General features: G+C 45.6%; 1 protein-coding gene across 2 annotated transcripts in view; it reads right to left on the bottom strand.

Annotated features, from left to right (window-relative positions):
• ST8SIA1 (ST8 alpha-N-acetyl-neuraminide alpha-2,8-sialyltransferase 1) overlaps positions 1 to 15,899 on the bottom strand; it is a 125,336-nt gene that overhangs the window by 22,347 nt on the left and 87,090 nt on the right. For both annotated transcript variants that reach the window (XM_063929394.1, XM_063929395.1), the window contains exon 4: positions 5,419 to 5,511. In XM_063929394.1, coding sequence (XP_063785464.1) covers positions 5,419 to 5,511 — 93 coding nt within the window. The remainder of the gene's footprint in view (positions 1 to 5,418; positions 5,512 to 15,899) is intronic.

Genomic DNA, 15,899 nt, shown 5'->3' with positions numbered 1-15,899 from the left:
GCTGGGACCTACAGTATAGTGATAACGGAGTCTCTGATTTACAGGCAGTGAGAACTAAGGTCGCTGGGACCTACAATATACTGATAACGGAGTCTCCGATTTACAGGCAATGAGAACTAGGAGTCGCTGGGACCTACAGTATACTGATAACGGAGTCTCCCATTTACAGGCAGTGAGAACTAAGGTCGCTGGGACCTACAGTATACTGATAACGGAGTCTCTGATTTACAGGCAGTGAGAACTAAGGTCGCTGGGACCTACAGTATACTGATAACGGAGTCTCCGATTTACAGGCAGTGAGAACTAGGAGTCGCTGGGACCTACAGTATACCGATAACGCAGTCTCCGATTTACAGGCAGTGAGAACTAGGAGTCGCTGGGACCTACAGTATACTGATAACGGAGTCTCCGATTTACAGGCAGTGAGAACTAGGAGTCGCTGGGACCTACAGTATACTGATAACGGAGTCTCCGATTTACAGGCAGTGAGAACTAAGGTCGCTGGGACCTACAGTATACCGATAACGCAGTCTCCGATTTACAGGCAGTGAGAACTAAGGTCGCTGGGACCTACAGTATACTGATAACGGAGTCTCTGATTTACAGGCAGTGAGAACTAAGGTCGCTGGGACCTACAGTATACTGATAACGGAGTCTCTGATTTACAGGCAGTGAGAACTAAGGTCGCTGGGACCTACAGTATACTGATAACGGAATCTCCGATTTACAGGCAGTGAGAACTAAGGTCGCTGGGACCTACAGTATACTGATAACGCAGTCTCTGATTTACAGGCAGTGAGAACTAAGGTCGCTGGGACCTACAGTATACCGATAACACAGTCTCCGATTTACAGGCAGTGAGAACTAAGGTCGCTGGGACCTACAGTAAACTGATAACACAGTCTCCGATTTACAGGCAGTGAGAACTAAGGTCGCTGGGACCTACAGTATACTCATAACGCAGTCTCCGATTTACAGGCAGTGAGAACTAGGAGTCGCTGGGACCTACAGTATACTGATAACGGAGTCTCCGATTTACAGGCAGTGAGAACTAGGAGTCGCTGGGACCTACAGTATACTGATAACGGAGTCTCTGATTTACAGGCAGTGAGAACTAGGAGTCGCTGGGACCTACAGTATACTGATAACGGAGTCTTCGATTTACAGGCAGTGAGAACTAGGAGTCGCTGGGACCTACAGTATACTGATAACGGAGTCTCTGATTTACAGGCAGTGAGAACTAAGGTCGCTGGGACCTACAATATACTGATAACGGAGTCTCCGATTTACAGGCAGTGAGAACTAGGAGTCGCTGGGACCTACAGTATACTGATAACGCAGTCTCTGATTTACAGGCAGTGAGAACTAGGAGTCGCTGGGACCTACAGTATAGTGATAACGGAGTCTCTGATTTACAGGCAGTGAGAACTAAGGTCGCTGGGACCTACAGTATACTCATAACGCAGTCTCCGATTTACAAGCAGTGAGAACTAGGAGTCGCTGGGACCTACAGTATACTGATAACGGAGTCTCCGATTTACAGGCAGTGAGAACTAGAGGTCGCTGGGACCTACAGTATACTGATAACGGAGTCTCTGATTTACAGGCAGTGAGAACTAGGAGTCGCTGGGACCTACAGTATACTGATAACGGAGTCTCTGATTTACAGGCAGTGAGAACTAGGAGTAGCTGGGACCTACAGTATACTGATAACGCAGTCTCCGATTTACAGGCAGTGAGAACTAGGAGTCGCTGGGACCTACAGTATACTGATAACGGAGTCTCTGATTTACAGGCAGTGAGAACTAAGGTCGCTGGGACCTACAGTATACTGATAACGGAGTCTCCGATTTACAGGCAGTGAGAACTAGGAGTCGCTGGGACCTACAATATACTGATAACGGAGTCTCTGATTTACAGGCAGTGAGAACTAGGAGTCGCTGGGACCTACAGTATACTGATAACGGAGTCTCTGATTTACAGGCAGTGAGAACTAGGAGTCGCTGGGACCTACAGTATACTGATAACGGAGTCTCCGATTTACAGGCAGTGAGAACTAGGAGTCGCTGGGACCTACAGTATACTGATAACGGAGTCTCTGATTTACAGGCAGTGAGAACTAAGGTCGCTGGGACCTACAATATACTGATAACGGAGTCTCCGATTTACAGGCAGTGAGAACTAGGAGTCGCTGGGACCTACAGTATACTGATAACGCAGTCTCTGATTTACAGGCAGTGAGAACTAGGAGTCGCTGGGACCTACAGTATAGTGATAACGGAGTCTCTGATTTACAGGCAGTGAGAACTAAGGTCGCTGGGACCTACAGTATACCGATAACGCAGTCTCCGATTTACAGGCAGTGAGAACTAAGGTCGCTGGGAACTACAGTAAACTGATAACGCAGTCTCCGATTTACAGGCAGTGAGAACTAAGGTCGCTGGGACCTACAGTATACTCATAACGCAGTCTCCGATTTACAGGCAGTGAGAACTAGGAGTCGCTGGGACCTACAGTATACTGATAACGGAGTCTCCGATTTACAGGCAGTGAGAACTAGGAGTCGCTGGGACCTACAGTATACTGATAACGGAGTCTCTGATTTACAGGAAGTGAGAACTAGGAGTCGCTGGGACCTACAGTATACTGATAACGGAGTCTCTGATTTACAGGCAGTGAGAACTAGGAGTCGCTGGGACCTACAGTATACTGATAACGGAGTCTCTGATTTACAGGCAGTGAGAACTAGGAGTCGCTGGGACCTACAGTATACTGATAACGGAGTCTTTGATTTACAGGCAGTGAGAACTAGGAGTCGCTGGGACCTACAGTATACTGATAACGGAGTCTCTGATTTACAGGCAGTGAGAACTAGGAGTCGCTGGGACCTACAGTATACTGATAATGGAGTCTCTGATTTACAGGCAGTGAGAACTAGGAGTCGCTGGGACCTACAGTATACTGATAACGGAGTCTCTGATTTACAGGCAGTGAGAACTAAGGTCGCTGGGACCTACAATATACTGATAACGGAGTCTCCGATTTACAGGCAGTGAGAACTAGGAGTCGCTGGGACCTACAGTATACTGATAACGGAGTCTCCCATTTACAGGCAGTGAGAACTAAGGTCGCTGGGACCTACAGTATACTGATAACGGAGTCTCCCATTTACAGGCAGTGAGAACTAGGAGTCGCTGGGACCTACAGTATACTGATAACGCAGTCTCCGATTTACAGGCAGTGAGAACTAAGGTCGCTGGGACCTACAGTATACTGATAACGGAGTCTCTGATTTACAGGCAGTGAGAACTAGGAGTCGCTGGGACCTACAGTATACTGATAATGGAGTCTCTGATTTACAGGCACTGAGAACTAGGAGTCGCTGGGACCTACAGTATACTGATAACGGAGTCTCTGATTTACAGGCAGTGAGAACTAAGGTCGCTGGGACCTACAGTATACTGATAACGCAGTCTCTGATTTACAGGCAGTGAGAAATAAGGTCGCTGGGACCTACAGTATACTGATAACGCAGTCTCTGATTTACAGGCAGTGAGAACTAGGAGTCGCTGGGACCTACAGTATACTGATAACGGAGTCTCCGATTTACAGGCAGTGAGTACTAAGGTCGCTGGGACCTACAGTATACTGATAACGGAGTCTCTGATTTATAGGCAGTGAGAACTAGGAGTCGCTGGGACCTACAGTATACCGATAACGCAGTCTCTGATTTACAGGCAGTGAGAACTAGGAGTCGCTGGGACCTACAGTATACTGATAACGCAGTCTCTGATTTACAGGCAGTGAGAACTAGGAGTCGCTGGGACCTACAGTATACTGATAACGGAGTCTCCGATTTACAGGCAGTGAGTACTAAGGTCGCTGGGACCTACAGTATACTGATAACGCAGTCTCTGATTTACAGGCAGTGAGAACTAAGGTCGCTGGGACCTACAGTATACTGATAACGCAGTCTCTGATTTACAGGCAGTGAGAACTAGGAGTCGCTGGGACCTACAGTATACTGATAACGGAGTCTCCGATTTACAGGCAGTGAGTACTAAGGTCGCTGGGACCTACAGTATACTGATAACGGAGTCTCTGATTTATAGGCAGTGAGAACTAGGAGTCGCTGGGACCTACAGTATACCGATAACGCAGTCTCTGATTTACAGGCAGTGAGAACTAGGAGTCGCTGGGACCTACAGTATACTGATAACGCAGTCTCTGATTTACAGGCAGTGAGAACTAGGAGTCGCTGGGACCTACAGTATACTGATAACGGAGTCTCCGATTTACAGGCAGTGAGTACTAAGGTCGCTGGGACCTACAGTATACTGATAACGCAGTCTCTGATTTACAGGCAGTGAGGACTAGGAGTCGCTGGGACCTACAGTATACTGATAACGCAGTCTTCGATTTACAGGCAGTGAGGACTAAGGTCGCCGGGGGCTCCTGGTGGAAACACTAAGAAACCGCTGTGACCATGGGGGTGACTAAGAGTTGGGGTCACTTTCTGACATTTCTTCCCCAGTCGCTGAAAGGCGGCTTGTATCTTATATAACATTAATGTGCTGAAGATGTACCATAGAAACAGCGGCCTATTCCTTTATTCCTTGCCAATGATGAGGTGTTTTGTGTCCCGTGGTGACATCTATAACAGACATGCGCTGTATATAAACGTATCCATTAGTTATAACACAGGGGGATATGGGAACATGTGATACAAGGCTCCCTATACCCCACAACCAACAGCAACCGGCTACGAGCTTCTCTTGGTGTCACGTCAGCCTCCTGAACTCCATCCGGAAGGAGCAGGGTCCACAAGCTGCCGCTACAAATGCTTTCAATGTAAAAGTCTTTGCCTGTCATGTACAAAGGTTTCATCTCTGTGAGCTCCTCTGTAAAGCCTAAGTATAATTTGTACCCACCACTGTGCTACCGCGCCACATGGACCAGCCAATGCCCTGATCATCCTCCGGATAGCGTGGATGGTTTGGTAATCCAGATCTGGGACTGGCTGCGGATACTCATTGCCGGATTACCGACACTGGGTATGTGCGTGACAAGATACCGTAAGATGCCAGATCAGCGTTTTATTTCTTCTGAGGCACAAAGGAGCCATCTGGGAAAGACAGAGCCTGCGCCCCCAGCTCACAATCACTCTGCAGCCTAATTAGTCCCGGCTAGCACCATTCACATCCGGCACTGCTCTTACAGTACACGAAGGACGACCTACATACAGTATTCCTCCTCAGTCTGTCATACAGCCGGGAGGATCTAGACCTGACTGAGGCTGTGTCCTTTAGGCGGAAATAAAGGACTTGATTCCCGAGTACAATTCTAGGACGAGCAAAGTGATGGAAATGAAACAGGGCAAATGATTTTCAAGCAGCAAAAACACCTGAGACAACTTACCTTTTGTCTATAATGGACGGATTCGCCGTCACCAGCTGAGTCCTTGTTCCCACGTCTGGACTGTATTCGCTGCCCAGCGGGGGCAGGTTACACCTGTAGAGACAACGTGCGACAATGTTATTGCCTCAGGATGAGATATGAAGATAAGTACACTGGCCAGGTAAGTATCACCTGAGCACAGGGATCCGTCCGGGCCGGGAAACCAGAATTACACCAGATTTACTAACTGCACATGTACCAAGCATTCTCCCCAGGATACACATACAGGAAACAAATACTGTGTCATACAATCATTTCTGTATCTGTAGCTAATCATAATAAGGACATGGCCTCATCTACCACCAGTAATAAGTAGCCCTCCAGGAAGACTTACCTCGTTTGTGCCTCATTTCTATTTGATATAAACATTTTGTATTTCCATTGCTTCTATTACAGGGAAACTAACTCCATTATACACTAGAAATACGCAACCAAGTAACCAAGTGTCTGATACCTTATTTATTTGTCTTTTTATGAATATACGGTGTTACAGTGCGGGCGTGCGACTGTGTGTGACCGTGTGTGTGTGTGTGACACTGTGGGTGGGTGTTTGTGGGGGAGGGGGGGGGGGTTGTTACATTGTTTCTTTATTAATCCATTCTGTCCTTGTTACTGCGGTGCTGGATTATATCACAGGATATTCTGACAGACACAATGTTAGAGACACTGTAAGGACACGTGATACAATGGTACATCACATCCCACTATTCGGCATAAGAAACTGGTAATAAATGTGATACAATGTTACATCACATCCCACTATCCGGCATAAGAAACTGGTAATAAATGTGATACAATGTTACATCACATCCCGCTATCCGGCATAAGAAACTGGTAATAAATGTGATACAATGTTACATCACATCCCACTATTCGGCATAAGAAACTGGTAATAAATGTGATACAATGTTACATCACATCCCACTATTCGGCATAAGAAACTGGTAATAAATGTGATACAATGTTACATCACATCCCACTGTTCGGCATAAGAAACTGGTAATAAATGTGATACAATGTTACATCACATCCCACTATTCGGCATAAGAAACTGGTAATAAATGTGATACAATGTTACATCACATCCCACTATTCGGCATAAGAAACTGGTAATAAATGTGATACAATGTTACATCACATCTGTTAGGGTCTCCTGCCCTGTGCTGCCACGTCGTCATGGCAACCGGGAGACAAGTGCTAGTGGAGTAACCTGAGCGCAGCTGATACTCCGGTTCGGGTCTTTTGCTGTGCAGTGGTTATAGGCTCTGTGCACGGCAGGGGATCCGGTGCTGGTTTTTGTGCTCACAGTCTGTGAGGTCTGAGTGGGGCGTGGACAGCACCTGCTTTATAAGGCCTCTTTTCAGGGTAAGCAGATGCTGCTGAATCTCTGTTGGTTAGTCAGTTCATGAAAGTTAGCCAGTACTGTGTAGCTTTGTATTTGTTTGTTGCTTACTGCAAATAGGCCTGGGGATTTGGTATTACACTCTGCCAATCCAGACCTAGCAGTAAGACTGGAGTCAGTCGTTTAGCTTGCTGGGGTTCTGTTATTACTCTGTGAATTTAGCAAGTTTGCGGCTGTATTCTAACACTTGCCTGTCTAATCCTGTCTCACTGTGCTAGGTGTCAGGGGTCAGTTTAGTGGCAGTAAGCTTAAACCTGTGCACTGCAAGTGAGAATCAGGATTGTGGAGGCTCTCCTTGTGTCTATCATTCCATCTCTGACCAAGGAGTTTACTGCCACACCCGTTGGTAACCCTTTAGGGTTTTGCTGTTGCCCTTAGCAACAGCATTTCGGGTTCTCTACGTATTAAAACACAACATCTTGCTTTTTACATCTGAGCAGTTCTAATACAAGGGAGATACCCAGTTCCTTAGCCTCTGGGCTTCTCTGTTCACTGTGTGTGTATTTTGTTACCCTATCACCTTCTGTGTACGTTATGTCATATTCCCCAGTTTGTCTGTGAGTCCATTTGTTTTGCATAACAGTTCAAACACCAGTACATTCCTGCAGACACTGGAGTGCATAACAGTTCTGACACTAGTACTTTCCTGCAGGCACTGGTGTGCATAACATATTCAGCAGCCTAATACTCCTGTTGAAATTTTGTGGGAATATGGAGCATACCCCTCAAAATACGTTGCAACAGGTGGTCGATCAGGTGCAGGTCCTGACTCGGCAATTTAATGATTTGTCCATTAAAATGCACACCTCCCAGGCTGCTGGCGGAGCTCCCGCAGCAGCAGCACCTGCAGGGGTTAAGGAGCCGAAAGTAAATCTCCCGGATCGTTTTTCTGGAGATCGCTCGCAGTTCTTTTGTTTCAAGGAGAGCTGCAAGCTATACTTCCGGCTTAGGCCTCAGTCTTCTGGGTCGGAGATTCAGCGGGTGGGCATAGTGATTTCCTTGCTACAAGGAGACCCACAGGTCTGGGCATATGGGTTGCAGCCTGACTGTCCGTCGCTTAAAAGTGTTGATGCTTTTTTTACGGCACTGGGCATGTTGTATGATGACCCTGACAAGACGGCCTCAGCCGAGGCTCAGATTTCGATCCTTAAGCAAGGGCGAAGGCCAGTTGAGGTTTACTGTACGGAGTTTCGGAGGTTGGCCCATGATACCCAGTGGAATGACCCAGCCCTGAGACACCAGTACCGAAGAGGTCTTTCTAACCAGATAAAGGACCAACTGGTACAATATCCCTTGCCTGATAGCTTGGATCAGCTCATGCAGTTATCCATCCGGGTGGATAGACGGCTGAGAGAGCGTAGGCTTGAAAGGGAGACTGAGATTTCCTTCCTTCCCAAGGGAACCTCAGACTCTGAGGAATTTTCTGAGGAGCCTATGCAGATTGGGGCTACCCGCCTCTCCTCGCGTGAGAAGACGCGGAGGAGACAGCAGGGGTTGTGTTTGTACTATGGGAATAAAGGTCATGTGGTAGTATCATGCTCAGAAAAGCCGGAAAACTTCAGGGCCTGAGGGTGATGGGAAATATCCTGTCAGGCCAGAAGTCAGAATTTCCCAAGAAGACTTTTATCATTCCGGTGACCTTGAAGATCCTCGGTCAAACTGTCAAGACTGAGGCCTTTGTGGACAGTGGGGCCGACTGGGTTTTTATGGACCGCCAATTCGCCCTAAAACACTCTGTTCCCTTAGTACCCTTGGCATCGGAAATTGAGATTTGTGGGTTAAACGGGGAACCATTATCCCAAGGTAAAATTACCTCTTGCACTAGCCAGATTTCTTTGTTTATTGGAGCCACACACTCTGAAAAATTGTCCTTTTATGTGACTGTCTGTACTTTTGCCCCATTGGTGTTGGGGTTACCCTGGTTAAGGGCCCACAATCCTCAATTTGACTGGGTCTCTGGGGAGATTCTTAGTTGGGGTACTGATTGTTTCAGGAGTTGCTTGAGCCTTCCAGTCAGGCTCTCGCAGCTAAGTTTGCCAGGATTGCCAGGGTGTTATGCAGATTTTGCGGACGTGTTCTCCAAAAAAGTTGCAGAGGTACTACCTCCCCATCGCCCCTATGACTGTGCCATTGATTTGTTGCCAAATGCTAAGCTTCCCAAGAGCAGGTTGTACTCCCTGTCACGTCCTGAGACTCAGGCTATGGCAGAGTACATTCAGGAGAACTTGGCTAAGGGATTTATCAGACCTTCACAGTCTCCAGTTGGGTCGGGGTTCTTCTTCGTGGGTAAAAAGGACGGTTCGTTGCGACCCTGCATCGACTTCAGGGAATTGAACCGTATCACGATTAAAAACTCATACCCACTGCCTCTCATTTCGGTCTTGTTTGACCAGCTTCGTACTGCCACCATTTTTTCTAAGATTGACCTACGCGGTGCGTACAATCTAATCCGAATAAGAGAGGGGGATGAATGGAAGACTGCCTTTAATACCCACTCAGGGCATTATGAATATTTGGTGATGCCTTTTGGGCTCTGTAATGCCCCGGCAGTCTTCCAGGATTTCATGAATGATGTGCTCAGGGAATATTTGGATAGATTCTTAGTTGTATACTTAGATGACATCCTAATCTTCTCCCATTCCCTGGAGGAACATCGGAAGCATGTACGCTTAGTCTTCCAGAAACTCAGAGACCACCGGCTTGGGGCGAAGCTGGAGAAGTGCGAATTTGAAGTTCAGCAAATCGCATTTCTAGGATATATTATCTCCCCAGAAGGTTTCCAAATGGAGGGTTCCAAGGTACAGGCAGTCCTGGATTGGGTGCAGCCCACTAGTTTGAAGGCGCTTCAGCGTTTCCTGGGCTTTGCGAATTTTTATAGACGATTTATCGCTGGATTTTCGTCTATAGTGGCGCCCTTGGTGGCACTCACTAAGAAAGGGGCGGATGTTGCTCACTGGTCTTGTGAGGCTAAAGAGGCTTTTGCCCGTCTCAAAAGGGCATTTGTTTCGGCCAAGGTGCTGCGACACCCAGATCCAGAGCGTCCTTTTGTGGTGGAGGTGGATGCCTCTGAGATGGGTATTGGGGCAGTGCTTTCTCAGATGGGAGTGTCTGATAATCGCCTTCATCCCTGTGCTTACTTTTCCCGTAAATTTTCGCCTGCCGAGATGAATTATGACGTGGGTAACCGGGAATTGTTGGCTATTAAGGATGCACTCGAGGAGTGGAGACACTGGCTTGAGGGGGCTAAGTTTGTGGTCTCAATTCTCACCGACCATAAGAATCTGGCATATTTAGAGTCAGCGAAGCGTCTCAATGCCAGGCAGGCACGATGGGCTTTGTTTTTTGCTCGCTTTAATTTTTTGATAACATATCGCCCTGGGTCAAAAAACATCAAGGCTGATGCGCTCTCGCGGAGTTTTGCTCCAATCCAGGAGACCACCGAGGAGCCGTTGCCCATTGTTTCCCCATCATGTATTAAAGTGGGCATTACCCAGGACCTCTTATCATTAGTCCTTAGAGCACAGGAGCAGGCTCCTCCAGACCTTCCGGTAGGTCTTTTGTTTGTGCCTCCTAGGTTAAGACAGCGAGTGTTCCTGGAATTCCATGCCAAGAAGTCGGCAGGTCACCCGGGTATTGCCAGAACTCGGGAGTTGCTATCTAGGGCGGTGTGGTGGCCCTCGGTGGCTAAGGATGTGGATCAGTGGGTTCGGGCATGTGACATCTGTGCCCGAAATAAGACTCCTAGAGGGGTTCCTGTTGGCCCATTACATCCACTCTCTATCCCATCTAAGCCATGGACCCACATTTCAATGGATTTTGTGGTGGACTTGCCCAAATCCTCGGGGATGACAGCCATCTGGGTTGTCGTTGACAGGTTTTCGAAGATGGCGCACTTCGTTCCACTGGTTGGGCTGCCATCAGCCAGACGCCTGTCTGAATTATTTATGCTGCATGTTGTGCGTCTCCACGGGTTGCCACTTGATGTGGTCTCTGACCGCGGATCCCAGTTTGTGGCCAAATTCTGGAGGGCATTTTGTTCCGATCTCCAGATTTCTGTCAGCTTGTCGTCAGGCTACCATCCGCAGTCTAATGGGCAGACTGAAAGGGTGAACCAGTCCTTGGAGCAGTTCCTCAGGTGTTATGTCTCCAAGTGTCAGACTGACTGGGTTGCTCATCTGTCCATGGCGGAGTTTGCCTATAACAACGCGGCTCACTCTGCTACAGGGATCTCTCCCTTCCTTTGTGTGTATGGGCATCATCCTAAGGCCAATTCTTTTGACCCCCTGGACTCCACGCCTGGTGGTTCCTCTGTGGTTTCGGTCCTTAGAGGTATTTGGCGGAAAGTGAAGAAAGCCCTTGTGTCTGTGTCATTAGTGACCAAAAGGGTTTTTGATAAGCGGAAAAGACCCTGCAGCTTCAAATTAGGAGACTTCGTCTGGTTGTCTACCAAGAATTTGAAGTTGAGACAGCCATCTCATAAGTTAGGGCCCCGGCTCATCGGCCCTTATAAGATCACCAGGGTTATCAATCTGGTGGCATTTCAGTTAGATCTGCCCCGTTCTTTGGGTATCAATAAAACATTTCATTGTTCCCTTTTAAAACGGGCGATTAGTAATCCTTCTTCCAGTGGAAGACCTTCCCCTCTTCTGATACGTGGCCAGAGGGAGTTTGTTGTTGAAAGGATTCTTGACTCCAAGGTGGTTCGGGGTCGGCTGTCATTTTTGGTGCACTGGAAGGGGTATGGCCCGGAGGAGCGGTCGTGGGTGCGCAGTTGTGATCTTCATGCCCCCAGACTGATACGCTCTTTCTTCTCGGAGTTCCCCGATAAACCCGGTGGTAGGGGTTCTTTGACCCCTCGTCAGAGGGGGGGTACTGTTAGGGTCTCCTGCCCTGTGCTGCCACGTCGTCATGGCAACCGGGAGACAAGTGCTAGTGGAGTAACCTGAGCGCAGCTGATACTCCGGTTCGGGTCTTTTGCTGTGCAGTGGTTATAGGCTCTGTGCACGGCAGGGGATCCGGTGCTGGTTTTTGTGCTCACAGTCTGTGAGGTCTGAGTGGGGCGTGGACAGCACCTGCTTTATAAGGCCTCTTTTCAGGGTAAGCAGATGCTGCTGAATCTCTGTTGGTTAGTCAGTTCATGAAAGTTAGCCAGTACTGTGTAGCTTTGTATTTGTTTGTTGCTTACTGCAAATAGGCCTGGGGATTTGGTATTACACTCTGCCAATCCAGACCTAGCAGTAAGACTGGAGTCAGTCGTTTAGCTTGCTGGGGTTCTGTTATTACTCTGTGAACTTAGCAAGTTTGCGGCTGTATTCTAACACTTGCCTGTCTAATCCTGTCTCACTGTGCTAGGTGTCAAGGGTCAGTTTAGTGGCAGTAAGCTTAAACCTGTGCACTGCAAGTGAGAATCAGGATTGTGGAGGCTCTCCTTGTGTCTATCATTCCATCTCTGACCAAGGAGTTTACTGCCACACCCGTTGGTAACCCTTTAGGGTTTTGCTGTTGCCCTTAGCAACAGCATTTCGGGTTCTCTACGTATTAAAACACAACATCTTGCTTTTTACATCTGAGCAGTTCTAATACAAGGGAGATACCCAGTTCCTTAGCCTCTGGGCTTCTCTGTTCACTTTGTGTGTATTTTGTTACCCTATCACCTTCTGTGTACGTTATGTCATATTCCCCAGTTTGTCTGTGAGTCCATTTGTTTTGCATAACAGTTCAAACACCAGTACATTCCTGCAGACACTGGAGTGCATAACAGTTCTGACACTAGTACTTTCCTGCAGGCACTGGTGTGCATAACAACATCCCACTATCCGGCATAAGAAACTGGTGATAAATGTGATACAATGTTACATCACATCCCACTATCCGGCATAAGAAACTGGTAATAAATGTGATACAATGTTACATCACATCCCACTATCCGGCATAAGAAACTATTAATAAATGTGATACAATGTTACATCACATCCCACTATCCAGCATAAGAAACTGGTAATAAATGTGATACAATGTTACATCACATCCCACTATTCGGCATAAGAAACTGGTAATAAATGTGATACAATGTTACATCACATCCCACTATCCGGCATAAGAAACGGGTGATAAATGTGATACAATGTTACATCACATCCCACTATCCGGCATAAGAAACTGGTAATAAATGTGATACAATGTTACATCACATCCCACTATCCGGCAGAAGAAACTGGTAATAAATGTGATACAATGTTACATCACATCCCACTATCCGGCATAAGACACTGGTAATAAATGTGATACGATGTTACATCACATCCCACTATCCGGCATAAGAAACTGGTAATAAATGTGATACAATGTTACATCACATCCCGCTATCCGGCATAAGAAACTGGTAATAAATGTGATACAATGTTACATCACATCCCACTATCCGGCATAAGAAACTGGTAATAAATGTGATACGATGTTACATCACATCCCACTATCCGGCAGAAGACACTGGTAATAAATGTCATACAATGTTACATCACATCCCGCTATCCGGCATAAGAAACTGGTAATAAATGTGATACAATGTTACATCACATCCCACTATCCGGCATAAGAAACTGGTAATAAATGTGATACAATGTTACATCACATCCCACTATCCGGCATAAGAAACTGGTAATAAATGTGATACAATGTTACATCACATCCCGCTATCCGGCATAAGAAACTGGTAATAAATGTGATACAATGTTACATCACATCCCGCTATCCGGCATAAGAAACTGGTAATAACTGTGATACAATGTTACATCACGTCCCACTATCCGGCATAAGAAAGTGATAATAAATGTGATGCAATGTTACATCACATCCCACTATCCGGCATAAGAAACTGGTAATAAATGTGATACAATGTTACATCACATCCCGCTCTCCGGCATAAGGAACTGGTAATAAATGTGATACAATGTTACATCTCATCCTACTATCCGGTATAAGAAACTGTTAATAAATGTGATACAATGTTACATCACATCCCACTATCCGGCATAAGAAACTAGTAATAAATGTGATACAATGTTACATTACATCCCGCTATCCGGCATAAGAAACTGGTAATAAATGTGATACAATGTTACATCACATCCCGCTATCCGGCATAAGAAACTGGTAATAAATGTGATACAATGTTACATCACATCCCACTATCCGGCATAAGAAAGTGGTAATAAATGTGATACAATGTTACATCACATCCCACTATCCGGCATAAGAAACTGGTAATAAATGTGATACAATGTTACATCACATCCCACTATCCGGCAGAAGAAACTGGTAATAAATGTGATACAATGTTACATCACATCCCACTATCCGGCATAAGACACTGGTAATAAATGTGATACGATGTTACATCACATCCCACTATCCGGCATAAGAAACTGGTAATAAATGTGATACAATGTTACATCACATCCCGCTATCCGGCATAAGAAACTGGTAATAAATGTGATACAATGTTACATCACATCCCACTATCCGGCATAAGAAACTGGTAATAAATGTGATACAATGTTACATCACATCCCACTATCCGGCAGAAGACACTGGTAATAAATGTCATACAATGTTACATCACATCCCGCTATCCGGCATAAGAAACTGGTAATAAATGTGATACAATGTTACATCACATCCCACTATCCGGCATAAGAAACTGGTAATAAATGTGATACAATGTTACATCACATCCCACTATCCGGCATAAGAAACTGGTAATAAATGTGATACAATGTTACATCACATCCCGCTATCCGGCATAAGAAACTGGTAATAAATGTGATACAATGTTACATCACATCCCGCTATCCGGCATAAGAAACTGGTAATAACTGTGATACAATGTTACATCACGTCCCACTATCCGGCATAAGAAAGTGATAATAAATGTGATGCAATGTTACATCACATCCCACTATCCGGCATAAGAAACTGGTAATAAATGTGATACAATGTTACATCACATCCCGCTCTCCGGCATAATGAACTGGTAATAAATGTGATACAATGTTACATCTCATCCTACTATCCGGTATAAGAAACTGTTAATAAATGTGATACAATGTTACATCACATCCCACTATCCGGCATAAGAAACTAGTAATAAATGTGATACAATGTTACATTACATCCCGCTATCCGGCATAAGAAACTGGTAATAAATGTGATACAATGTTACATCACATCCCGCTATCCGGCATAAGAAACTGGTAATAAATGTGATACAATGTTACATCACATCCCACTATCCGGCATAAGAAACTAGTAATAAATGTGATACAATGTTACATCACATCCCACTATCCGGCATAAGAAACTGGTAATAAATGTGATACAATGTTACATCACATCCCACTATCCGGCAGAAGACACTGGTAATAAATGTGATAAAATGTTACATCACATCCCGCTATCCGGCATAAGAAACTGGTAATAAATGTGATACAATGTTACATCACATCCCACTATCCGGCATAAGAAATTAGTAATAAATGTGATACAATGTTACATCACATCCCACTATCCGGCATAAGGAACTGGTAATAAATGTGATACAATGTTACATCACATCCCACTATCCGGCATAAGAAACTGGTAATTAATAAATGTGATACAATGTTACATCACATCCCACTATCCGGCATAAGAAACTGGTAATAAATGTGATACAATGTTACATCACATCCCACTATCCGGCATAAGAAACTGGTAATAAATGTGATACAATGTTACATCACATCCCACTATCCGGCAGAAGACACTGGTAATAAATGTGATACAATGTTACATCACATCCCACTATCCGGCATAAGAAACTGGTAATAAATGTGATACAATGTTACAGCACATCCCGCTATCCGGCATAAGGAACTGGTAATAAATGTGATACAATGTTACATCACATCCCACTATTCGGCATAAGAAACTGGTAATAAATGTGATACAATGTTACATCTCATCCTACTATCCGGTATAAGAAACTGGTAATAAATGTGAT

Source organism: Pseudophryne corroboree, chromosome 6 (assembly GCF_028390025.1).
Source record: "Pseudophryne corroboree isolate aPseCor3 chromosome 6, aPseCor3.hap2, whole genome shotgun sequence".
NCBI lineage: Eukaryota > Metazoa > Chordata > Amphibia > Anura > Myobatrachidae > Pseudophryne > Pseudophryne corroboree.
The sequence above is the reverse complement of the archived record's forward strand: the minus strand, read 5'-3'. Positions and strand labels throughout refer to the sequence as shown.